Raw genomic sequence first — 23,783 nt, forward strand, 5'->3', positions numbered from 1 at the left:
GATTTCATTATAATATCTTAAAATATATGTCATATCCCAACTAAAACAACGGGAAAATAAATGAATTTAATAGCTTTTCCTTATAAAAATTTTTGTTGAGAAGTGATTTTAAATGGATAGTTTATAATTTAGTATTTAAAATATAATATTAAAATTATTATTAAAAATTAAACGGTTTCCACAATCGAAAGATTTTAACTTAATTGTAAAAAAATTATGATTATAAAATTAATGTAACTAATTCAAATTTAAAATTCAATCTATTAAAAATATAATTATTATAAAAAAGTAAATTATAACATAAACTGGTATAGTATTAAATTTATAACAATAAATTTAATAAAAATAACTATGCTACTAAACAGGTAAGATTAATTTATTTCTTATTTAAACAAAATATTAAGGTGTGATAATTTTTTTGTAAATTTAAAGTTAACTTGTAAATTACTCTCATAAAATTTTCAAACTTAAAACTTTAGGCTCGGAACCGAGCCTAAAGTGCGGTCTGCCGGTTTGGGGTAAACAGGCTCAAAACGGCAGACCGGCGAGGTGGCAGGTGAGTGTGTGGGACCCGCCATAAGCGGCTGTAGCGTGCCGCATAGACCCTTTGCACACGTGGCAACTCTAATAATCCTTGAGCTGTCGACTCACTTAGGCGATTGGCATGGTTGGTCTACGGTGGTGAGATTGCGGATCTCGGATTCTGAAGAAAAAAATGGCAAAAACCCTTGTGGTCCCCATTTGCCCTTTGCCCCCCTCTCTCTCTCTGTCTCTCTCTCTCTCATGCACTCTCTGCTCCTTTCTCCCCCTCTATAAAATCTCTCTTCCTCCATTGAACGCTACATGCAACCATAGAGAGTACGCCCTCGCTTAGCAGCTGCTCTGCCTCTCGCTTTCATCCGCCGCCCTTGTCCCCCTTCTCTTCCTGTTCATAAGAGTTAATACTTTCATTTCCCTGCTCACTCTTTTGGCTGCCTTGATTGTTTCCTTTGGGTTCTTCAATGCTGGATCTCGTAAAATCCGTCTCCTCGATACAGGAGGAGATTTTCTTTTGAGTAGTCTTTTGTAACATCCTAGAAATTCGGCTCACATACATTTATTTATTTATATATATATATATACATTTAGAATTTTATCTTTATCCATATTCTGGTTTAAGATCCCTGAGTTTTCCCCCTCAAAATCAATCTGATATTCTCTTAATTATGTTTTGGGATCAAAATATCTAGATTTGGTTGTGAAGGCCCTGAATCGCTTAAAAATCTCCTAAAAGCTATTGACGAATAGATATATCTTTCAGATCCTTCACATAAGGCTGCTGGATCTGAAAACTCTTGCGTTAAATTTCTGCTGGAATTTGACATACAGAGCTCAAAAAGAGTATTCTGGTAGATAGAAACAAATTTCTATAAGCCAAAGGAAAGGTGGTTCAAACCAAACCCATCAAGTTCGCTGCTTTTTGGGGATTTTATCTATGTGATTTTGAAACAAGAAAAACAAGGAAAAAAAAAACTGAGCATTTGTGACTCCCTGCTTCGTCAATCATGTCGTTGCAATCCAACTCTCTCCTTGAGCCCGGAGCTAACGCCTGTTCTCTTTCAACCGTCAGTAAACCCTCATTTTCGCCTAAATTAAATGTTATTGCTCCCTTATCTCGCCGGAATGATAACAGAACTGCCCGATGCTCCGTCGCCTATAAATCGACGGTGCTGGATAAAAAGTTTTTTGGGACCAAACTGCGGGCTCTTGGAACGGAGAGGCTTCATTTATGGCAATCGGATGGGCCCGGAAAGTCACCAAAGCTCCGAGTCGTGGTTCGTTCCGCATTGTCCGGAGTGCCGGAGAAACCCCTAGGTCTTTATGATCCGTCATTTGATAAGGACTCGTGTGGGGTCGGATTCGTGGCTCAGTTATCCGGTGAAAGCAGCCGCAAAACTGTGAGTATTTTACAAAGACATGCAAAGAAAATATGTATTATGTCGTAGATATAGACCAGGTTGATTTCGATTAATGTTTTGAAGGCATGCTTTTCTTGTTGCAGGTGACAGATGCGCTGGAGATGTTGATACGCATGTCGCATAGAGGTGCATGTGGGTGTGAAACGAATACCGGTGATGGAGCTGGGATTCTTGTGGCGCTTCCTCACCACTTTTACAAGGAGGTATCTTTAATGTTAATTTTTCAACTTATTTTTGCCGAGATACTAGTTTTTTCTTTTTAAAATTAAATGATTCCTAATATGAGTTTTTAAAAATATTCAGGCTTTTCGAAATGGAAATTTGCGTTTTGTGTTTAACGGAGAAAAGATCAAATTGATATTGCCACTTGGTTTTATGGTATTTGGCATAAATGGAGGTGATGATTTTCGTTGAATTTCCTCTGACAGGTTGCTAAGGATATGGGGTTTGAGCTGCCGCCACCTGGGGAATATGCAGTTGGCATGTTCTTTTTGCCCACATCGGACAGCCGAAGGGAAGAAAGCAAAAATGTGTTTGCTAAGGTAAAATTTGAGACCAAATTAATGCAACAGTATTTGCCCTCTCTACTTGAATCTTTTGAGAGTGTTGGTCATTTTTTCCCCGGTAAAAGGTTGCGGAGTCTCTTGGGCATACAGTCCTTGGCTGGCGTCAAGTACCAACAGACAACTCTGGATTGGGCAAGTCTGCTTTGCAGACTGAACCTGTGGTTGAGCAAGTGTTCCTCACACCTAGTCCTAGGTCAAAAGCTGATTTGGAACAACAGGTACTTCTATATCTCTGACTTCACAAGATTTCAAATTGAGACGAAAGATGCTTTGGCATTAGTTTATGATCGTATAATATCTGCTCTTGCTTGGTAATCCAACAACAACTCGGGGAAACTATATATGCGTATAGACATTTGGAAAAAATGTGTCGGTAATATCTAGCAAAAGAAGTAATTAATGTAGCAAAGTAATTCTAAATGTTGGACGGAGTGATTCTAGCTTTTAAAAAAAAAAAAGAGGAGAGATAAAGTGATCTGTACAAGGCGAATCAGCTGAAGTTTTGTAATTCCCCTCACCTTTTGTGTCCATCTAACAATAGTATTTTATTTTTATTATCTCAAGTACTCCAATTCCACTAGTGGTGCTTCCTTTTTCTGCTTTGCAGATGTACATATTAAGAAGAGTTTCGATGGTGGCTATCCGAGCTGCGTTGAACCTTCAGCATGGTGGTGTTAGGGATTTCTATATATGTTCTCTTTCCTCGAGGTTTGTACTTCAGAAATGTGCATGGCTTGTTTCAGGACATATATTGTCTTAGTGCATTTATTGTGGATATATTGCTGCTACATGCAGGACTGTTGTCTACAAGGGTCAGTTGAAGCCCATTCAGTTGAAGGAGTACTATTATGCAGATCTTGGCAATGAAAGGTTTACGAGCTACATGGCCCTGGTAAATATATTATTCATTCACTTAACTTCTTCTCCACTAACTCATATTTCAACAAACAGCATGGCAATCATCAGTAACTGAAGATATGCAAGGTTGAGGAATGACTTCTGAGGCATTGAAGTTTTGAATGATCTCTTAAGTTCTTCCACTCCCTTGAATACTATTTGAATTTGGATGCTGGATTGGAAGCCTTGGGTGAGTTGAGTTGGTAAGGAACCTCATTGTCAAAAGTAAATCATGTTAGCAGAAAATTACTGCAGTGATCTATGATCAGTTGTTTGAGGTGGAAATTTCTGGTTGGTGGTTGAAAGGAGAATTTGTTTAGTAGAGGAGCTTAGGGTTTGCATGCTTATTTTTTGGCACCTTGATACAAGGTCTGTTCAAGTGCCTTGAATCGGTATAATGTTGTGTTGTTTTTGGACTAATTGCACTTTAATTCAGTGTATTGAATTGTTAAGTGACTATCTTGATTCTTTTTGGCTGCAGATACACTCTCGATTTTCTACAAATACATTTCCTAGCTGGGATCGTGCTCAGCCTATGCGTGTCTTGGGCCATAATGGGGAAATTAATACACTTAGAGGCAATGTGAATTGGTATGTTGCTAAACAGTTGAGATTGTCATGTTCAATTGGATTTTCTTGATCAATGTTTGCATAATTATGCCCCATCCACTTATTTTATTGCAATTTTGGAATATTGTTTAAGTTTATTTTGTGTGGTTGGTCAGGATGAAGGCTCGTGAGGGTCTATTGAAGTGTAAGGAGCTTGGTCTGTCCAAGAATGAGATGAAGAAGCTTCTACCAATTGTGGATGCTAGTTCTTCCGACTCAGGTTAATTTTTAAACACTAAGTTACAGTCTTTCTGAGGGTTGAACGTGCCTCTCAGCGTACTTGATTGTCCTTTCTTCATTTCCAAAATTTCTTTTCTTTTAGGGTCTTTTGATGGTGTACTTGAGCTTCTAGTTCGAGCTGGGAGAAGCCTCCCTGAAGCTATCATGATGATGATTCCTGAAGCTTGGCAAAATGATAAGAACATGGATCCTCATCGGAAGGCCTTGTATGAATATTTCTCAGCCCTTATGGAGCCATGGGATGGGCCTGCACTTATTTCATGTAATTGTTGATTATTTCATATGTGCTGTTTCTATTCTATTATATGCAACAAACTATTCTGTAACTTCTGTTCTTGTGGCCTGTCATTTGCAGTTACGGATGGTAGGTACCTGGGAGCTACACTGGATCGTAATGGACTGCGGCCAGGCAGATTTTATGTTACTCGAAGTGGACGGGTTATTATGGCTAGTGAAGTTGGTGTTGTAGACATTCCACCTGATGATGTCCTTAGGAAAGGGAGACTTAATCCTGGAATGATGCTTCTGGTGGATTTTGAGAACCATATAGTTGTAGATGATGAAGCGTTGAAGCAGCAGTACTCCCTAGCAAGGCCCTATGGGGAGTGGCTGAACAGGCAAAAAATTGAACTCAACGATATTGTTGGCTCAGTTCCAGTAGCTGATCTGGCTATTCCTCCTATAGCTGGAGCAGTTACTGTAAGTTTTGCACATAGTTGATAGTTCCATGTGATTACTTCCTTCTCTTTCCTGTTTCCCTACATTTAGTGATTGTCATTCTGTTGTGAACCTTGTAATTTCAGACATCTAATGATGATGACAACATGGAGAACATGGGCATTAATGGTTTACTAGCACCGTTGAAAGCTTTTGGGTATGTGAAGCTACCTGCTCCAAGTAACTTTTCAACTCGACTTAAATATTTCATGCATTTTATATGATATTTTACTTGTCAAACTGTATGCAGTTATACTGTTGAAGCTTTGGAGATGTTGTTGCTTCCCATGGCAAAAGATGGGGCTGAGGCTCTTGGTTCAATGGGAAATGATGCTCCCTTGGCTGTTATGTCTAATAGGGAAAAACTCACTTTTGAGTACTTCAAGCAAATGTTTGCTCAAGTAACAAACCCTCCAATTGATCCTATGAGAGAGAAGATAGTCACTTCCATGGAGTGCATGATTGGACCAGAAGGTGACCTGACTGAAACAACCGAGGAACAATGCCATCGCCTTTCACTAAAAGGCCCTCTCTTAGCTGTTGAGGAAATGGAGGCAATTAAAAAGATGAATTACAGAGGCTGGCGAAGCAAAGTCCTGGACATAACTTACTCAAAGGACCATGGTAGAAAGGGATTAGAAGAGACATTAGAAAGGATTTGTGCTGAAGCACGTGATGCAATTAGCAAGGGTTATACTTTATTGGTTCTTTCAGATAGAGGTAAGAAATTCATGTGGTTTGAATTTGTCTAGCCTTAATTAATTTAACTGGACAATAAATTAATATATAATTTCTTGTTTGTTATGCTTTCATCTAGCCTTCTCATCAAACCGTGTCGCTGTAAGCTCCCTCTTGGCTGTTGGTGCTGTCCATCAACACCTGGTAAAGAAGCTTGAGCGCACCCGTGTAGGTTTGATAGTTGAATCTGCTGAACCACGTGAAGTGCACCATTTCTGTACATTGGTAGGATTTGGTGCTGATGCCATATGCCCATACTTGGCTATAGAAGCCATTTGGAGATTGCAGGTTGATGGGAAGATCCCACCAAAAGCTACTGGTGAATTCCACTCAAAGGATGAGGTAGTCAAGAAGTATTTCAAAGCAAGCAATTATGGAATGATGAAGGTTCTTGCTAAAATGGGGATTTCAACTTTGGCCTCCTACAGGGGTGCTCAGATTTTTGAAGCTCTGGGCCTTTCCTCAGAAGTTATTGAGAAGTGCTTCGCAGGAACTCCCAGCAGAGTAGAGGGAGCAAACTTTGAGATGCTTGCTCGAGATGCACTTCATTTGCATGAATTAGCATTTCCTACCCGGGTCTACCCTCCTGGAAGTGCTGAATCTGTAGCTCTCCCCAATCCTGGGGATTACCATTGGAGGAAGGGCGGTGAAATCCACTTGAATGATCCTCTTGCTATAGCAAAGCTTCAAGAAGCTGCTAGAGCCAATAGTGTGGCTGCCTATAAGGAATATTCTAGGCACATTCAGGAGTTGAACAAAGCCTGCAATTTACGTGGGCTTTTAAAGTTCAAAGAGGCAGAGGTAAAAGTACCATTAGATGAAGTGGAACCAGCCAGTGAAATTGTTAAACGGTTCTGTACTGGAGCTATGAGCTATGGATCAATATCCTTGGAGGCACACTCTACGCTTGCTATTGCTATGAATAAAATTGGAGGCAAATCAAACACTGGTACGTTGTAATTTAACTTGTTCATAATTCTTCTGCGGGTTAGTAGTTGCTATGGACCAGTATGATAGGAATCTTCTACTTGGTTAATTGTCCATTATATTTCCTGTCTGTTAACTTATTTTTGAGGGAAAAACATTTGTATGTTTCATAAATTTCCTTTTAATCACTTGTTTGAGTTTGAGTTTTATAATTTCCCTTAATGCTTTAGACCCTTCATTCACTCAATATCATATATTTCTATGACTTGAGAGTTTTATCTTGTTGTTGCTGAAGGTGAGGGAGGTGAACAACCATCTCGCATGGAGCCTCTTCCAAATGGTTCAATGAATCCAAAGAGAAGTGCAATCAAGCAGGTTGCAAGTGGGAGATTTGGAGTTTCAAGTTATTATCTTACAAATGCTGATGAACTCCAGATCAAGATGGCTCAGGTATCTTTGGAATAACATGCATTAATGGTTTCTGCTGTTGATGCTCGTCTGTTCTCTTTTGGCCCCTGTATTCCTGTTGGAACAGAGGTTCCAATTATGGATTTATGTTTGTGGCAGATGACCCAGGGTTGCTAAGCAACCATGGTGCATTTGAACCTTTAACTGATATCTAATTTGGCATTTGGTGAGATAAATATAAATTGAATTTATTTGTTGATACATCAAACTTCTTTGATCCAAATATGCTCTCCTTTGTTTGATTCACAGGGCGCAAAGCCTGGGGAGGGAGGTGAGCTTCCTGGCCACAAGGTCATAGGGGATATTGCAGTTACCAGAAATTCTACTGCTGGTGTGGGACTTATAAGTCCTCCTCCACATCATGACATCTACTCAATTGAAGACCTTGCCCAGTTGATTCATGACCTTAAGGTAGGAGCTTTGACTGCTTCACGTGTTCATATGTATGATGCATGGTAGACTTTCAAAGCCATTATAGTGTCTTTAGTTACTATTTGACCCCTCCGCAAGAGATCACTTTGTACACTGCATATCTGCCCACTGTCCTTCCTTCATTTTGCAGAATGCCAATCCTGGAGCTCGAATTAGTGTCAAATTAGTATCTGAAGCTGGTGTCGGGGTAATCGCGAGTGGTGTGGTGAAGGGGCACGCTGACCATGTGTTGATCTCAGGTCATGATGGAGGTACAGGGGCTTCTAGGTGGACTGGTATAAAAAATGCTGGGCTCCCATGGGAACTAGGTTTGGCTGAGACCCACCAAACACTTGTTGCGAATGACCTTCGTGGCCGCACTGTTCTTCAGACGGATGGCCAACTTAAAACTGGAAGAGATGTGGCCATTGCTGCACTTCTTGGTGCTGAAGAATTTGGCTTCAGTACTGCACCCCTCATTACACTTGGTTGCATCATGATGCGAAAATGCCACAAGAATACTTGCCCTGTGGGCATTGCCACTCAAGATCCAGTTTTGAGGGAAAAATTTGCTGGAAAACCTGAGCATGTTATCAATTTCTTCTTTATGTTAGCAGAGGAGGTAAGGGAGATAATGTCTGATCTTGGTTTCTGTACAGTTAATGAGATGGTTGGTCGATCAGACATGCTTGAAGTTGATAAAGAAGTCACGAAGAACAATGAGAAGCTGGAAAACATTGATCTCTCCCTGTTACTTAGACCTGCTGCTGATATACGGCCTGAAGCTGCCCAATATTGTGTCCAAAAGCAGGATCATGGCTTGGACATGGCCTTGGATAATAAATTGATAGAACTGTCAAGGGCTGCTTTGGAAAAAAGTCTTCCTGTGTACATTGAGACTCCAATCTGCAATGTGAATCGTGCTGTGGGAACAATGCTCAGTCATGAAGTTACTAAACGTTACCACTTGAATGCGCTTCCTGCAGATACTATCCATGTCAAGCTTAATGGAAGTGCAGGGCAGAGTCTGGGAGCTTTTCTATGCTCTGGCATCTTCCTGGAGCTTGAGGGTGACAGCAATGACTATGTTGGTAAAGGATTATCAGGTGGCAAGATTGTAGTTTATCCTCCAAGTGGTAGCTTATTTGATCCAAAAGATAATATTGTTATTGGCAATGTAGCTCTCTATGGGGCTACTGATGGTGAGGCATATTTCAATGGGATGGCGGCTGAAAGATTCTGTGTACGAAATTCAGGGGCCAGAGCAGTTGTAGAAGGTGTTGGTGATCATGGATGTGAGTACATGACAGGTGGGACTGTTGTAGTACTTGGGAAAACTGGCAGGAATTTTGCTGCAGGTATGAGCGGAGGTATTGCCTATGTTCTGGATGTCGAGGGAAAATTTCATTCTCGATGCAATCCTGAACTAGTAGATCTTGATAAAGTTGAGGAAGAAGAGGATATTACGACACTCAGAATGATGATACAGCAACATCAGCGTCACACCAACAGCCAGCTAGCTAGAGAAGTACTGGCTGATTTTGAGTCTCTTCTGCCAAAATTTATCAAGGTCTTCCCGAAGGACTACAAACGTGTTCTTGCAAACATGAAAGAAGCAGCAGCCCTAAAAGAGGTTGCTGTTGAAGAAAATGAAGATCTGAATGAAGCAGAGTTGATGGAAAAGGATGCTTTTGAGGAGCTCAAGAAGTTGGCAGCTGCCTCTTTGAACAAGAAATCCAGTCAGGTAAGTTCTCGTTCTAATTATAGTTATGCTGCATACTGTTCCCATTTCTTTCTTTTCATGGCCAAGCAATTCTTTGCAATCTTTCTCTTGTGTCTATTTAAAAAGCACAAATTTGGGATTGAATTGGTAATGGAAATGACATGAAGGCACAATTGTCGTTAGTTTTTGGCTATTAGGATTCTTCCGTATGTTTGAGCAGAAATTCTCAGCGGTCCTTGAAACTGTTCAAGGTAGCATAAAGTTGCAGGTGGGAACACATAGGGATTATCCAATGGTTTAATGTGAGATTTTTTTAATTTGCAGAAGGTAGAAGCTGCTGAAGCAGTAGAAAGGCCTATTGTGGTTAATGATGCTGTCAAACACAGAGGCTTCATTGCTTATGAGCGTGCGGGTGTTCAATATAGGGATCCTAGCATTCGAATGAATGACTGGAAAGAAGTTATGCAGGAATCAAAACCTGGACCACTTCTGAAGACTCAGTCAGCTCGTTGCATGGACTGTGGTACTCCTTTCTGCCATCAGGTGAGAGATGCTGTATCCTCTTTTCTTTTGAATTTTTTTATTTGGATCATTTGCATTGATTTTATGCTAAAGTGCCACCTGATCCTTATCTTCTTGATAAAATGTTGCAGGAGAACTCTGGATGCCCTTTGGGAAACAAAATACCTGAATTCAATGAATTAGTGTACCAAAATAGATGGCGTGAAGCATTAGATAGGCTCCTTGAGACAAATAACTTCCCAGAATTCACTGGGCGAGTGTGCCCTGCACCTTGTGAAGGTTCTTGTGTTCTTGGTATTATTGAGAATCCTGTATCTATCAAAAGCATTGAATGTGCAATCATTGACAAGGCCTTTCAGGAAGGGTGGATGGTGCCACAGCCACCGCTTAGGAGAACTGGGTATGTTCTGTGGTATAAATGCAGGCTTCTAATACCTTCCAATTACAATATCTTCAATCTGGTTGTTATTGTTTGAAAAACCAAATTTTCTGGAGACTGATGTCGACTGGGATGGCTGTTCTTTTGTTGGTTATCCCCTGGAACTGTCTTTCTTTTCTTACACACACACACACACGCACATGTATACATTTCAGATGTTTGGGTTTGAAAATGCATCTGATGTTGTATGCTTTGGCTCGCAGGAAGAGAGTTGCTATTGTTGGAAGTGGACCAGCTGGCTTGGCTGCTGCCGATCAACTAAATAGAATGGGGCACTTAGTGACTGTGTATGAGCGTGCTGATCGAATTGGAGGGCTCATGATGTATGGAGTTCCCAACATGAAGACCGACAAGGTGGATATAGTTCAACGTCGGGTTAATCTGATGGCTGAGGAAGGCATCAATTTTGTGGTCAATGCCAATGTTGGAATTGATCATCTGTACTCCCTTGATAGGCTTCGAGAGGAGAATGATGCCATTGTTCTAGCAGTAGGAGCCACAAAGCCAAGGCAAGACATGAAGCAGTCTCTTAGAGAAATTTGTCATTTCAAGGCTTGATCCTTGTTTTTAGGATCAAGGAAATGATTTGGTTTCAAGAGCAAAGCATATTCACATCTCAAAATATGTGTATTTTTTTTTTTGGCTGCAGGGACCTTCCTGTACCAGGACGAGAGTTATCAGGTGTCCATTTTGCCATGGAGTTTCTTCATGCAAATACAAAAAGCTTGCTCGACAGCAATCTAGAGGATGGTAATTATATATCTGCTAAGGGCAAGAAAGTAGTTGTCATTGGTGGAGGTGACACTGGAACAGATTGTGTAGGGACATCTATCCGGCATGGTTGTAGTAGGATTGTAAATCTAGAGCTTCTGCCGGAGCCACCACGCACCAGAGCGCCTGGGAACCCCTGGCCACAGGTTTTGGCTTTTTCTTCTGTTTCAAATACTGCTTGTGAGAATGATGGATGTTGTTGCTTTGCTTCTAACATGTTAAAAGTCAGGTTTTATAGTCCTGAATTTTCAGCTGAAACATTCTTCAACATTATTTGCACATTATTTGCTTCATTTTTTTAGATTCCTTAAAGGTGCCCTTCATGACTATTATTTCCTTGCGTGAAGATATTTGTTTAACCATGCAAAACCAATGTGGGAACTACTGCATTTCACGTGTTTATTAAACAATGGTTATTTATGTTTGGGCACATTTGGTTTAGATGTCTTATTTATGGTTTTTAATATCTTCGGTTTTGCAGTGGCCTCGCATATTTCGTGTAGATTATGGGCACCAGGAAGCTTCTACAAAGTTTGGCAAAGACCCAAGGTCATTCGAGGTGTTGACTAAACGCTTCATTGGAGATGAACACGGTCGTGTGAAAGGACTTGAGTTAGTACGCGTCCACTGGGAGAAGGATGCTAGTGGGAAATTCCAATTTAAGGAGGTTGAGGGCACTGAGGAAACTATTGAGGCTGACCTTGTCCTGCTAGCCATGGGGTTCCTTGGTCCTGAGCCGGTTAGTGATCTATTTTCTTTTCTGGATTTCTTTAGGATGGAATGTACTTCTCAAGATCATAAATGAGATAACTTTATTTCCAACAAACCAGTTTCTGAAAATCATATATGAGAGCTTCTAAATGAATTGAGTTCTGCTCATCAACATGAGATGATATATATCAAAGTTGAGGGATTCTCATCCTTGAAGAGATTTTTATAATTATGCAGATCCAAATTTACCGCTTGACTTGGATTGGTGCTCACCTTTTCTCTTGCTATTTGACATTTTCAGAATGTGGCAGACAAGTTAGGCTTAGAGCGAGACAATCGGTCAAACTTCAAGGCCGAGTATGGCCGCTTCTCTACCAGTGTGGAAGGTATCTTTGCAGCTGGAGATTGTAGGCGTGGCCAGTCCTTGGTTGTCTGGGCAATATCAGAAGGACGTCAAGCTGCTTCTCAGGTGGACAAATATCTCATGAGAGAAGATGAAGCTGCTATTAGCGCAGACAACCAAGGTGACCTTGTGGAGAGCGATATTGCCAAGAGGCAGCAGGACAGCAAGCATACAATCATGACGTAGGTAACTGTTTTACTGTCATGCAGTCCTTTGAATGAAGCAAAACTGAATTGATATCATGCCTCAAAATCCGGAATCATGATATGGATGATGTACAAGTAGACATTTCTTTATATGCACCCGCGTGGATGCTAAAAAAGTTTAGTTATGGAGCAGAGTTGGCAGAAGGTTTTGCAGCGGTAAAGAGTGGCTTCCGTTGGGATGATCCAGGAAATAGAATTCTGCTGTTTCTTTTTCTCTATATCATATTTGTTTATAGATTAAGCTTGACCCAGCGTGTTTGAAAGTGGGATTTTGTTGCCGTTGCCGAGGAATAATGTACAGGTTTTACTTCTCTTAAATATATATGGGGAACTATTTATCTGTTTCTAAATTGCTATTTTTTTTCCCTTTTTTCTGGGTTAAGAGAAACTACCCCGACCCCTCATTTTCTCCTTTGCATCTACTCAATTTGAATAAAGTTTGATATAGAAACGGTCAGTTGTAAGAATGTACATAAGTATCTAAATTCCTCCTCGGTTTCATGGAAGAAGCTGCATACTTTTGCTGACACTTGCATTTTAACGTAGATCACGACGTGGGCAATTGGCTTATCCCCAATTCAATGAGTGGCTTTCCTAGTGCATTTTCATTGATGAATATGTTTCCAAGTACTGGTTTACATTCTCCCTCTTCCACACCAAGCTCTTTAACACAGAAATGAGGGTAATTTTTACCATCGTCTCTGAATTTTAACTGAAATCAATCAAAGTCCCTCTCGACTAATCATTGATGCGGATTTTAACTGTGAAAGAAAATTATTTTGTAAATAATCTCTTTCTTTTCATTTGGAATATACTTTACTTCTAACATTTTCTCTCACATCATAAACTTCAAGTTCCGGCAGAGAGTGATATTTTTTTATATGCTTAACCATGACTCTACTCTCCACTTCCTTCTGTTTAGGTGCAGGTCTAGTCCCGTATTTATGTTACTGAACTTTTACGCCTTGATGAAGAGCTTTTAATGATGAAATTAGATTAAAAATAAATCTTTTAAAACTAAAGTTGTTGAAAGAGAGTGCATCTATAGTTTCTTCACTAGAGAATGAGATTTCAATAAAATTTGTTGAGTTTGAAAAGGCAATAAAACAGATTGAGTGCTTGGAGAATGAAAATGAGAGATTTAGAACAGAATTATGGAAATATTACATATTTTGTTGAGAAATTATTGTTCAATTGATTTTAACTTTATTCGCATCTCCAAATCTTATTTAGCCGGAAATCTCATTAGAAATAAGAGGATTTTTAGTTGACTTAAATTAGAGTCGGAAAATTTTTATGATTGAAATTGAATGCTTTTTTTTCAAAATTACTGTATCTAGTCGGGTGTTGATGGGGGAGAATGATCCGAGTTTAGAAACATGAAATGTGACCAAGGAAGAAAAAGATGTTAATGTTACAGGCTTGCAGAATGCCATATTTCTCTCTTGAGAGTTTGGCGGACGCTTAGGCTGAAAGAGAAGCTTATGAACGTCTTCTAATTGATGTAGCTTGAGTTTTGGACATGGAACCTAGCGATGAGAAAAGGCTAAATATGATCGAAAATGTTAAGTAGCGGACATACCAAAATCGCAAATTATTTATTTCTGCATATGATGTTTTGCTGAAATTAGAAACTTAAGGAATACTCATTTCTCTTTTTCTTAGTGTAATAGATTTGTTTACAAGAGCAGAAAGAATGAATTACTAGTTTATCTTTCAGAATTGAGAAGCGATGAACTCGAATCTAGTCAAAGCCAATAATAGAAAGGTAAGAGAAAAAAAAGAATAACTTGCATGTGTGGCCGTTGAGCCTTAGCCCAAACATTGGATTTGGGTACTACTTAACGAAACGACACCGTAGTAAAACTAATGCCAATATTGGTAGTGCTCTAAACTGGACAAGCGTCGGTGTATGGTTCCACTTTCAACTCGTTGTTGAGTCGATTCGTAAGCTTTTCGGGTCGTCAACAACAACAGCAATCTGAAGAAAGGCATCAAAAAAGAAAGAAGTAAAAGACGAAATCATCCCTGTTCCGCAGCATGGCTCAGGGTGGCATTTTTTCATATAATATTGTTGAGCACTACATTTTGTCATTTAAGCGGCAGTAATTAAGGAGAAGCTGAAGCAGGATGAGCTAGTGGTTTGTGGTTGACTTCGTTTAAACTTGAAACGTATTGGGTGTGGTTTCCAAGGTCCAACCTGATGTGACATCAATTGGAGTACATATTCAAAAGAAGCTATAGCTTCTCATATCAATCAACTTCTTCTCCAACAAAATGCGCATTTCCTCCTCCTTCTTCCTTCTCTCCTTCTTACAAATCGTTGCCAGCCAAAATCTTTGCCTCGACGCTGTTTGTGCTCGCAATGAGCCACTCATCCTATTCCCTTTCCGGCTTCAAAACCTGTTGGATATTTTGATTTAGAAACTAAAATAAGAATTGCAAGACAAGAAGGTATTTAACTTCTGAAGGCTGATATCTTATTAAAGATATATTTACAAAAATTTATAGGAAAAGAAATAACAAAAGACTTGGCAAAATATCTGATTATTTCTAAAACATAACAACAGAATAATAAAAAATAACACACGTTACAATTTTCTTATTGACCAAACAGTACCTAAATCAAATATTCAACACTTCTCTTTGGGTTTAGGGGCTGCAAATTCCAAGTCTTCCTCTCAAATACTCAAATCTAGCCTTCGGAAGAGATTTTATCAAAATATCAGCACTTTGAAATTCTGAATTACATTGCATCAAGTGTACTTCACCGTTCTTTTAAACTTCTCTTAGAAAATACAGCTTAATCTTGAAATACTTAGTTTTGCCATGAAACATTGGATTATTTGCAATTGAAATTGCGGCCTGATTGTCAACATAAACTTCTGTACTTCCCTTTTCTACCATAGACAAATCTGTTGAGATACCGCCAACAGAGTAAAGTGGAAGTTCCAGGGCAAAATGACCTTCCTAAACATGATTCATTAAAGCAAAGGTAGGAGAGGTGGACGGGTCTGGTTCTGGTATATCCGGAGGAATGTCCTTATCATCCCCATAATGAGAGCTTGGATGGTCTTATTAGGGCAATCATGCAAAACATGATCCATTAGAGCAACTGTAGGAGAGGTGGACTGATCTGGTTCTGGTATATTCGGAGAAATATCCTTATCATCCCCATAATGAGAGCTCGGATGGTCTTATTAGGGCAGTCATGCAAAGGGTGTAAGATTATTTACATTTGTAACAAAGTCCTTTAGCTCGTAAATCTAGAAATTCCTAATGGGAGTAATGGCGGATACTGCGATTGCGATTAATAGAGGTAGAAGTAGCACTGGAGGAAGATGATTTGGGAGAGGTATTTGTGGAAGGGGAAAAATTGCTATGGGAAGTAACAGAGGATTCAGAGATTTTTTTTATTTTATTTGGAAGAGTTAAGGCCGAAGGTTTGAGGATTAGCAGAATAAGGAAGGGTTGGACTTTCGGGAAGAAATGTGGTAATGGGGTTAGGTGATGGGCCGGAAGAAGAGCTCGACCGATGTGTAGTGGAAACAGAAGATGGTGAAGAAGGTGGACAAGGATGATGACGGAGAAGTTCTCTTTCAATTTCTCGGGCTAGAGTCATGACAGGCTGAATGTCCATAGTATCATGGGTGCGGATTCTCAGACGAATCTCTGGTTTAAGGCCATTCAAAAAATAATCTAAATAATGTTGGTTAGAAAGACTAGTTACCTGAAAAGCACGAGCAATAAATTCATCAATAAAACTATCAATGGATCCTTCCTGCCGAAGTGCGGTGCCATTCAATGGGATTGGCCAAGGAATCTACACCATAACGCTGAAGCAACTCCAGGGAAAGATGTTTTCAAGACATATTCAAATGGCGTTGGTATAACATCAATATAGTGTCGGGCTTTCCATATAAATGAGAGCAAGAGAAACCTTCATTACTACAGGAGTTGTATGGTGAACGTGGAAATACTGGTCAGCACGAGCCAACCACCCAATATGGTCCTCTCTATTGAAAGCGGGCATTTTGACCTTTTTAGCGGAAAGCTGGAGATCATGAGAAGTGGCCGTAGTTATGGGTCTCTAATTATGGGAAGTTTGGCCACTGATTGGAGTACAAGAAAGGAGATCACCATTCCCCTCAACTGATTTCCCTTTAACTAGAGTGGTTAAGAATCCTTCAAGAACTTCCAGTTTGCGCCGATTCTGCAGTAATTCATCATGGAATCCCTAGTCACCTTTATCATTCTTATCCTTATCTGTACGCAACTGATGTATCCCGTCTTCGACAGCCTTTAAATTCCTCTCTATCACATCAACACGCGAATCCATTCGAGTATTGGGCATTCAGTCAGAAAGAAGGGTCGGCAGGATCGGAACAATTTGATAGAGTTAGGAATTAGGGACAAGAAGAATGAAGGAAGAAATGATAAAATTGTATTAATAGCTATTCATGAGACAGAATAAGCTTCAATAAAAAGAGGAAATAACCCTCAGTTCTTCCTAATTACAATAAAGACAAAGAAAATCTGGAATAACCAGCCCAGCACTATAGCTGAATTCTCAACAAAAGTTTTTAGGCAAATACTGCATGCGTTCCTCTCAACGGTTCTTTGGATAAATAGGCCTTCCAGGGGCAGCTGTCCTTCCCTCCTCATTTTCGTCCCCACAAAATATCTCCTCTGCCCATTTCATTCTGGAAGATTCTGCCAATTAAACGGTCTCTGTATTTCTTTTGCTCCTCCTAACGTAGACCCTGAGTATACCATGACCATTCTTCTTGTAGCTTGATGGGCTTGTATCATTACTCTACTTCAGAGATGACTCTACTTCAGAATAACCAGATTAGATTACTCTAATTCAGAGATGACTTCCAACGGACTTCTCACAAGCATACCAGTCTTCATGGAATATAATTTAAGCATGGGAATCGAACGACCACTTGATTGTTTGCAAGTCAAAATGGAATTCCACAGACCAAGCACCAGCACGAACAAGCAAAAGAAAGAGAGATCCATTTCCAAACATCAATTCGTTTGAGGTTCACTGTCTTAAAAGTTATTAGCCTTTGAGTAATGAAATGTTTATCAATTTAAGCATAATTTTGGACTATAATTAGAGAAAATAATTTCTACTTGTACAAGCCAGATTGTTTGCTATGCATGGACCACTTGATTCTCTCATCTATTTTTATCTGAATAAACTCTAAAGTTAGATTAGATATGAATTTTCTATTATTTTTAATGACTAAATTCGAGTTCCTTATACTCTAATATCCACTAGTGACCAATAAAAAAAATATAAAAAATAATTACAATAATAAAATATACATAACAGAAACATCAACCTATATCCCCTCTGTTTCAGATATTACAGCCAAATCGTGGTGAAGATGCCTCCCCAACATATTTGCATCCAATCTTGCAGGAGCAGAAGAAGCAAAAGGATTAGGAGGCATTGTTAGCTTGTTTCCTTCCCCCTCCAGCATTTGAACTACAGTTTTCATTGAGGGACGATCCACAGGGTGCCATTGGATGCACCAGAGTCCTACAATTACAAGTTTCTTTGCAATTTGTTCGTCATTCTCTTCCTTGATCTGGATTCTTAGCTCTTCTCCTTGATCCAAACGTTTGTATACCCACTCTGGAAAGTAGACTTGGCTGCCATCTGCAAAGTCTATATTTTTCCTCCCTCTCACCATGTCTATCAAGACCATTCCAAAACTATAAACATCTGACTTGTAGGACACGTTGCCAAAGTTCCTGGAGAATACTTCAGGTGCAATGTAGCCCATAGTGCCCCGAGCTGTAGTCATGGAAATGGCACTCTGATCCTTTGAACATAACTTGGCCAGACCAAAATCAGAAATCTTTGGAATGAAATTTTCATCCAACAGGATGTTGTGAGGCTTGATGTCGAAATGAAGTATTCGTTGATCACATCCTTGGTGAAGATATTCAATTCCTTTGGCTATGCCTAGAGCAATATCTTGAAGCTTTTGCCATCCAAGAGGAAACTCCTTTCCATTATCTGTAAATATGAATTTCTCTAGAGATTCATTTGGTAGGTACTCATAAACTAGAGCTCTTCTAAATCCATCTGCACAGTACCCAACAAGGCGAACCACGTTGACATGATGAATTCTTCCCATTAATCCCACTTCATTAATGAAGTCTTCGCCATTTCCTGTGGAATTATCGAGGATCTTTACAGCCACAAAGATCTCATCAGAAAGCTTCCCTTTAAACACTGTTCCAAATGCTCCCTCCCCCAACGTTTCCTTAAATTGATTTGTAATCTTCTTTATATCAGCATATGAATATCTAGTGGGTCTGAGAGCTTTGTAATCCTGCAGAAACTTTTTGACCCTTGCTTGATTTTCTTTCTCCGCTTTGTCTGCGCTATAGACGCGGTAGAGTACAAAGCCCCCTAGAACAATAAACAAGGCACTCAGAGCTATACCTGCATACAGCAGATTTTCCAGTTAGCAGATGCAATATAACAAAGCTTAAAATGGCAATTGAGCAGATAGATAGATCGGTAGATTGCTCACCTGCAGCCATTAACTTTATTCCAATGCGTTTAGATGATTTTGGCTTGTCAAAACATTCAGTTTCAAGTGTAGTACTGTTCTTCTTCAATCTACAGTATTTGTCTTGTGATTCACAAAACCCACATGCTGGTCTGGACCAGTTCAAATGAAGAGTATTGTCTCTGCTGATGAATTCCATGGGAACTGATGAAAGGTTATACATCTTGGTACAAGATGTAAGGGCAAGGCCAGTAACGGATCCATCAGTAACAAAGGCATGAACATCATAGCCAGGAACACTCAGGCACGGCATAGACAGGTATATCTTTCTATCTATTGACGTACAATTGAAAAATACATAATCATAACGGAATCTTTCTCCGAATTTGAAAGGAGAGTTCAGCAAATTGAAGTTTAAGAGCTGTCTTGGAAGGCAATTGTTTGGATCTGATGTCAAAATCACCTGAGATGCATAATCAATTGTATTGATGTAGAGCTTCACTGAAGTTGGCAGCTCGAGCAATGTATCCTGCGTCTCGGTGCAAAATAGATCAAACCCAGGAAAGCCGCAGTGTTCTGGTTGCCTGTTCTTGAGACGGAATGGGAATCGAATTGCAGGGCCATGTTTCCCACATCTTGATTCTTGACACTCATCAAGGCCTACTCCACGGCCAACGACGACTAGCAAGAACAGGGGAAAAAAAGAGAGATTCATTTCCAACGATAATTCTCGATGATCTTGTGGCCGGAGTTTTTGCTGCAACTTCTAAGGATTTTATTGTGACGAACGAGACGGTGGTTCTTCGCTGCTGCGTTCTACTGGTCAGAGTCAACTATATCGACTGCTACGCCTACCTTCTTTTTCATGCTTACCCTTGGAGAATTACAATTAAATACCTAAAATTTTACAAAAAGAATTTAATTTATTTTTATAAGTCTTAAATTCAATTAAAGTATTGCTTATTAATTTGAAATGCAAATATTCAATTAATTATTAGTTGACGAAACTGAGACCTTCCTTCTAGTGGCATCGCTTCATGGGCTCTCAAAGCATTTCTAGCTAATAAATGTCTCGGCTTGGACAGCTTCAGAGCTGAAATTTCTTCCCCTCATGAACTATTTGACCAAACTTCTTGATTGCTATAAGGGATATCATTAATTTCAAGGTGGGTTGCTCAATTCTCCTCTCGCCACAGTTCCAAAAGATCTCTCTTCCCCAATGAATATTTCAAGGCTCCCCCTTTCTGGTCTTTCGGCCTTTGTTGTTCTTATCATCTACCTCCAAGCTTGCAATGCCCAGGTTAGCCATCTCTGTGCTCCTTCTTCTTGTGGGAATCTCCATAATATAAGCTATCCTTTTCGATTAAAAGATGATCCACAAAACTGCGGCTACTACGAGTATGTATTGTCTTGTGAGAACAATCAAACGGTTCTTTACTTGTATGCCGGAAAATACTATGTGCAAGCAATTAATTACGGTAACTTGACCCTTAGAGTAGTGGATGCTGCTGTTCAAAAGGATAATTGCTCCTCCCTCCCAAGATATTCTTTGACTGCAGCCAACTTTAGCTATATAGATCCTTATGACTTGGATACACCCTGGTGGAATTTCAATAGGAGACCACCGAAGCTTATTCTGTTCATGAAGTGTGCAAATCCAGTGAATTCCCCTCTCTATGTGGATACTTCTCCTTGCATTAATGCAAAAGATTCTTATGTTATGGATAATTTTACCAGCATAACGGATGTTGAGAACTCCTGCAGAGTAGAGTTGATGGTTTTATCATTGTTGCCTGCAAGGGTTGGCAAGAACATTTCCTTCATGGACATCCATAATGACCTGGCATATGGATTTGAGGTCTCATGGTCTGAAATATTCTGTCAAATATGCAGTGGTCGAGAATTTTGCTTTCGTGACCGGGGCATAGATAGGCCTAGAGGCTGTTCAGAAGGTACAAAAGATTTATATCTGGTTTCTATTTTTATTATATTGCTTGTTGCAGAATCTCTATAAATATTCAATTTCACATTCTATTCTTTGAGTGGACTGTAGCTAATTGATTTCATTAGACCCTTGAAACTGGAAACTTAAACTTCTTTGCAAGCTTGAAACTGGCCAGAAATTGATCTATTGAAGTTGGTGTATATAATAGTTGGCACATAAAAGACATCCCAAATAATTGAGTATTTGACTGAACTTGTGGTTATTCCAAATGTATGCTAAGCTGCTAGCTGCCATATCTCTTATGATGAACTGCAGGAATTTTCTAAAACACTGACTCTGGTGTTCTATATTGTATGCATTTGGTTGCTGATATTCTTTTGTTCTCAATATTGCAGATTTCTTCAAGGATTTGAGAGACTGGTTCAAATGTAAGGATTCGCTCTCTGCTTCATAATGTTTATTTCCTATACAATGATCTTTTGGGGAGGTTAATTAGCAATACCAAATAGCATATATGGACAGAAATTATTTGATATATAATATAAGTCACATCAATATGCATGAAGACCAAAACCATGAGCAGCCTTCAGCTGTTCATAGCTGGTCATTTTGTCGCTAATAGGAAACTGAGTCTTCATGATGACAATAGTACAGTATGCTAACCATCAGTATCCCTGCAGACATTTGGTTTAGCGGATGATAGGATGGGATGGTTAGTGAGCTTTGTAATTCCTTGCATTTAACCTAATCATACTGACAACTTCATTTTCCTCTACTTTTTTTTTTCTGTCTGCAGCTATCCGGTACCTGATACTGGTGATCATTGGTAAGAACTATGTGATTCCTTGGATTGTGAATTTTGCAACTACTTATAATGGGGGACAATGTCAACAATATGACAATTTCTAAAATTTTCCTGCACAGGATTACTAATAGTAGCAAAATCTATCTGTTGCACTCCATGTGTGATGGCGTTCTTGATTTATACATGGTCAAGAAGGCATTTATCAATGTATGACAGCATTGAAGAATTTCTCCAAAGTCAGAACAATTTTGCCCCAGTAAGGTACTCTTACTCTGATATTAGGAAGATGACCAATGGCTTTAGGGATAAGTTGGGTGAAGGAGGTTATGGCTCCGTATATAAAGGAAAGCTTCGCAGTGGCCGACTTGCAGCTATAAAGATGTTAGGTAAGTCTAAAGCTAATGGCCAAGACTTTATCAATGAAGTAGCATCAATTGGGCGGGTTCACCATGTTAATGTAGTACAGCTAATTGGTTTTTGTGCTGAGAGATCAAAACGTGCTCTTGTATATGACTTCATGCCTAATGGGTCTCTTGATAAATATGTTTTCTCTCGAGAAGGGCATGCACATTTAAGTTGGAAACAAATGCATGAGATATCTCTGGGAGTGGCCCATGGCATTGATTATCTACACCGGGGCTGTGAGATGCAAATTTTACATTTCGACATAAAACCTCATAATATTCTTCTCGATGAGAATTTTGTTCCCAAAGTTTCTGACTTTGGGCTTGCAAAGCTTCACAAAACAAGCGACAATACAGTGTCTCTTACTGCAGCAAGAGGAACAATAGGATATATAGCACCAGAATTGTTCTACAAAAACATTGGTGGTGTTTCATACAAGGCTGATGTTTATAGTTTTGGAATGTTGTTAATGGAAATGGTTGGAAAGAAGAAGAATTTGAATGCAGAGGCAGAACATTCCAGCCAAACCTACTTCCCCAATTGGGTATATAACGAAGTAGTTGACGGAAAAGTTGCAGTTAGAAATGGCACAAAGGATGAAGAGAAAATCGCAAAGAAAATGATTACAGTAGCATTGTGGTGCATACAAATGAAGCCAAGTGATCGCCCTTCGATGAATAGAGTTGTAGAGATGCTTGAAGGAGATTTGGAAAGTTTGGAGATACCTCCCAAACCTACCATATATCCAGAAGAAACACCAATAATGAGTGGAGAAAATACAGATGAAACATGGTCATCATCTATGTTACTTGATTCTTCTGAATCAATTAGCTTACTCATAAATTCAGATTGAATCAATTAGTACTTTTTCTTTCGGCTTGAAGCTGGTCACCTCAGAACAACGATTCAACTGTGCACTTCTCAAAGCTTCAGTTTGCTTCTTCAACCAATCTTGGCTTCTGTAGTGGGGGGCTAGTTTTAATAAGGGAGGTAGGCTACTACAGACTTCTTTAGGTTCAAATTGGGGTTTGGTTCACTGTACCCTTATGCTTCATTGTGTTTCTTCTTTTATTTTCTGGGAAGCCGAAGCAAAAAGACCGGGAATGGCGGCGGCAGCATCACAATTTCAGCCAATCTTACCAGTGCTTTCCCTTCAACTCTATAAATTTTCTATTTTGGGCCGTGGGCTGAGCTTTGTTCGTTGGATATCTTATATAACTTTTCACGTCTGGAACATCTTACGATAGATTGTAAAGGGCGTCCAGCTTAAGTTTTCCCATTAAATATAATATCTTCTTTCAACAGAAAAAAAAAAAACATTTTAATTAATATTTAATATTATTTAAATAATATCAACATGTGTCATAAAATTTCATATAAATTTCTACTAATTTTTTTACATAATGATGAAAAAAAACTATTTAAATATAATATTCTATTTAAAAAATAGCGTATTAATCTTATAAACTAATAATAAATTTAATAACTATGAATCCTACAAAATATAATATATAGACTTAATGACGTTATTATTGTCTCCATATTTTTATATAATCTATGGATAAAACTATATTATTATAAATTATTTGTCATATATTTGGCTTTATAAATAAATTTTGATTAACGTGCACACTAATTAGAAAAATAATGATGGATAGCGCCATGATCTTATTTTGTGATTCAATCATGTAATTAATGCATAGATGTATTTGAATTATAAAAAAAAATACCACAAAATGTCATTTATTTATTATTTAATAATGAAATACTTATCTTATAAAAA

The 23,783-nt window shown here is 39.0% G+C and overlaps 3 protein-coding genes across 6 annotated transcripts; 2 read left to right on the forward strand and 1 right to left on the reverse strand.

Annotated features, from left to right (window-relative positions):
* Positions 1-799: 799 nt before the first annotated feature.
* Positions 800-12,656, forward strand: LOC110630652 (glutamate synthase [NADH], amyloplastic). 4 transcript variants are annotated; one of them, XM_021778166.2, is made up of 22 exons: positions 800-1,937; positions 2,042-2,161; positions 2,387-2,500; positions 2,590-2,742; positions 3,132-3,232; positions 3,320-3,416; positions 3,903-4,012; positions 4,147-4,250; positions 4,353-4,532; positions 4,626-4,969; positions 5,074-5,144; positions 5,238-5,707; positions 5,805-6,674; positions 6,948-7,102; positions 7,370-7,531; positions 7,683-9,275; positions 9,579-9,797; positions 9,908-10,176; positions 10,419-10,724; positions 10,865-11,132; positions 11,468-11,725; positions 11,999-12,656. In XM_021778166.2, the coding sequence occupies exons 1-22, from the start codon at positions 1,545-1,547 to the stop codon at positions 12,284-12,286; spliced, it is 6,645 nt and encodes a 2,214-aa protein (XP_021633858.1). In that variant the 5' UTR covers positions 800-1,544; the 3' UTR covers positions 12,287-12,656. The 4 variants fall into 4 exon arrangements, with proteins under 4 accessions (XP_021633858.1, XP_021633859.1, XP_021633860.1 ...); XM_021778167.2 differs by lacking the exons at positions 800-1,937; positions 2,042-2,161; positions 2,387-2,500; positions 2,590-2,742; positions 3,132-3,232 and adding an exon at positions 3,476-3,611 and having other exon boundaries at positions 3,330-3,394; XM_021778168.2 differs by lacking the exons at positions 800-1,937; positions 2,042-2,161; positions 2,387-2,500; ... (1 more) ...; positions 3,132-3,232; positions 3,320-3,416 and adding an exon at positions 3,482-3,624.
* Positions 12,657-14,316: 1,660 nt separating this feature from the next.
* LOC110599844 (rust resistance kinase Lr10) lies at positions 14,317-19,719 on the reverse strand. The gene is made up of 3 exons (XM_021736428.2): positions 18,867-19,719; positions 16,037-18,775; positions 14,317-14,709 (listed from the first exon to the last, which is right to left on the reverse strand). The coding sequence occupies exons 1-2, from the start codon at positions 19,558-19,560 to the stop codon at positions 17,661-17,663; spliced, it is 1,809 nt and encodes a 602-aa protein (XP_021592120.1). The 5' UTR covers positions 19,561-19,719; the 3' UTR covers positions 14,317-14,709; positions 16,037-17,660.
* Positions 19,720-20,064: 345 nt separating this feature from the next.
* On the forward strand, positions 20,065-23,229 carry LOC110599843 (rust resistance kinase Lr10). Its single transcript, XM_021736427.2, has 4 exons — positions 20,065-20,797; positions 21,186-21,218; positions 21,587-21,616; positions 21,715-23,229. Exons 1-4 carry the CDS (start codon positions 20,065-20,067, stop codon positions 22,851-22,853), a joined length of 1,935 nt encoding a protein of 644 aa, XP_021592119.1. The 3' UTR covers positions 22,854-23,229.
* Positions 23,230-23,783: the final 554 nt, after the last annotated feature.

Source organism: Manihot esculenta, chromosome 14 (assembly GCF_001659605.2).
Source record: "Manihot esculenta cultivar AM560-2 chromosome 14, M.esculenta_v8, whole genome shotgun sequence".
NCBI classification, from domain to species: domain Eukaryota; kingdom Viridiplantae; phylum Streptophyta; class Magnoliopsida; order Malpighiales; family Euphorbiaceae; genus Manihot; species Manihot esculenta.

Bases quoted from the DNA above. Each gene is read 5' to 3' on its own strand.
- LOC110630652 (XM_021778166.2), top strand. From the start codon at position 1,545: ATGTCGTTGCAATCCAACTCTCTCCTTGAGCCCGGAGCTAACGCCTGT. The intron at 2,501-2,589 runs GTAAAATTTGAG...CCCCGGTAAAAG, and splicing joins GCAAAAATGTGTTTGCTAAG to GTTGCGGAGTCTCTTGGGCA. The intron at 5,708-5,804 runs GTAAGAAATTCA...GCTTTCATCTAG, and splicing joins ATTGGTTCTTTCAGATAGAG to CCTTCTCATCAAACCGTGTC.
- LOC110599843 (XM_021736427.2), top strand. From the start codon at position 20,065: ATGAATATTTCAAGGCTCCCCCTTTCTGGTCTTTCGGCCTTTGTTGTT. The intron at 20,798-21,185 runs GTACAAAAGATT...TCAATATTGCAG, and splicing joins GCCTAGAGGCTGTTCAGAAG to ATTTCTTCAAGGATTTGAGA. The intron at 21,219-21,586 runs GTAAGGATTCGC...TTCTGTCTGCAG, and splicing joins TTTGAGAGACTGGTTCAAAT to CTATCCGGTACCTGATACTG.
- LOC110599844 (XM_021736428.2), bottom strand. From the start codon at position 19,560: ATGAATCTCTCTTTTTTTCCCCTGTTCTTGCTAGTCGTCGTTGGCCGT. The intron at 18,776-18,866 runs GTGAGCAATCTA...TGCTGTATGCAG, and splicing joins AATAAAGTTAATGGCTGCAG to GTATAGCTCTGAGTGCCTTG.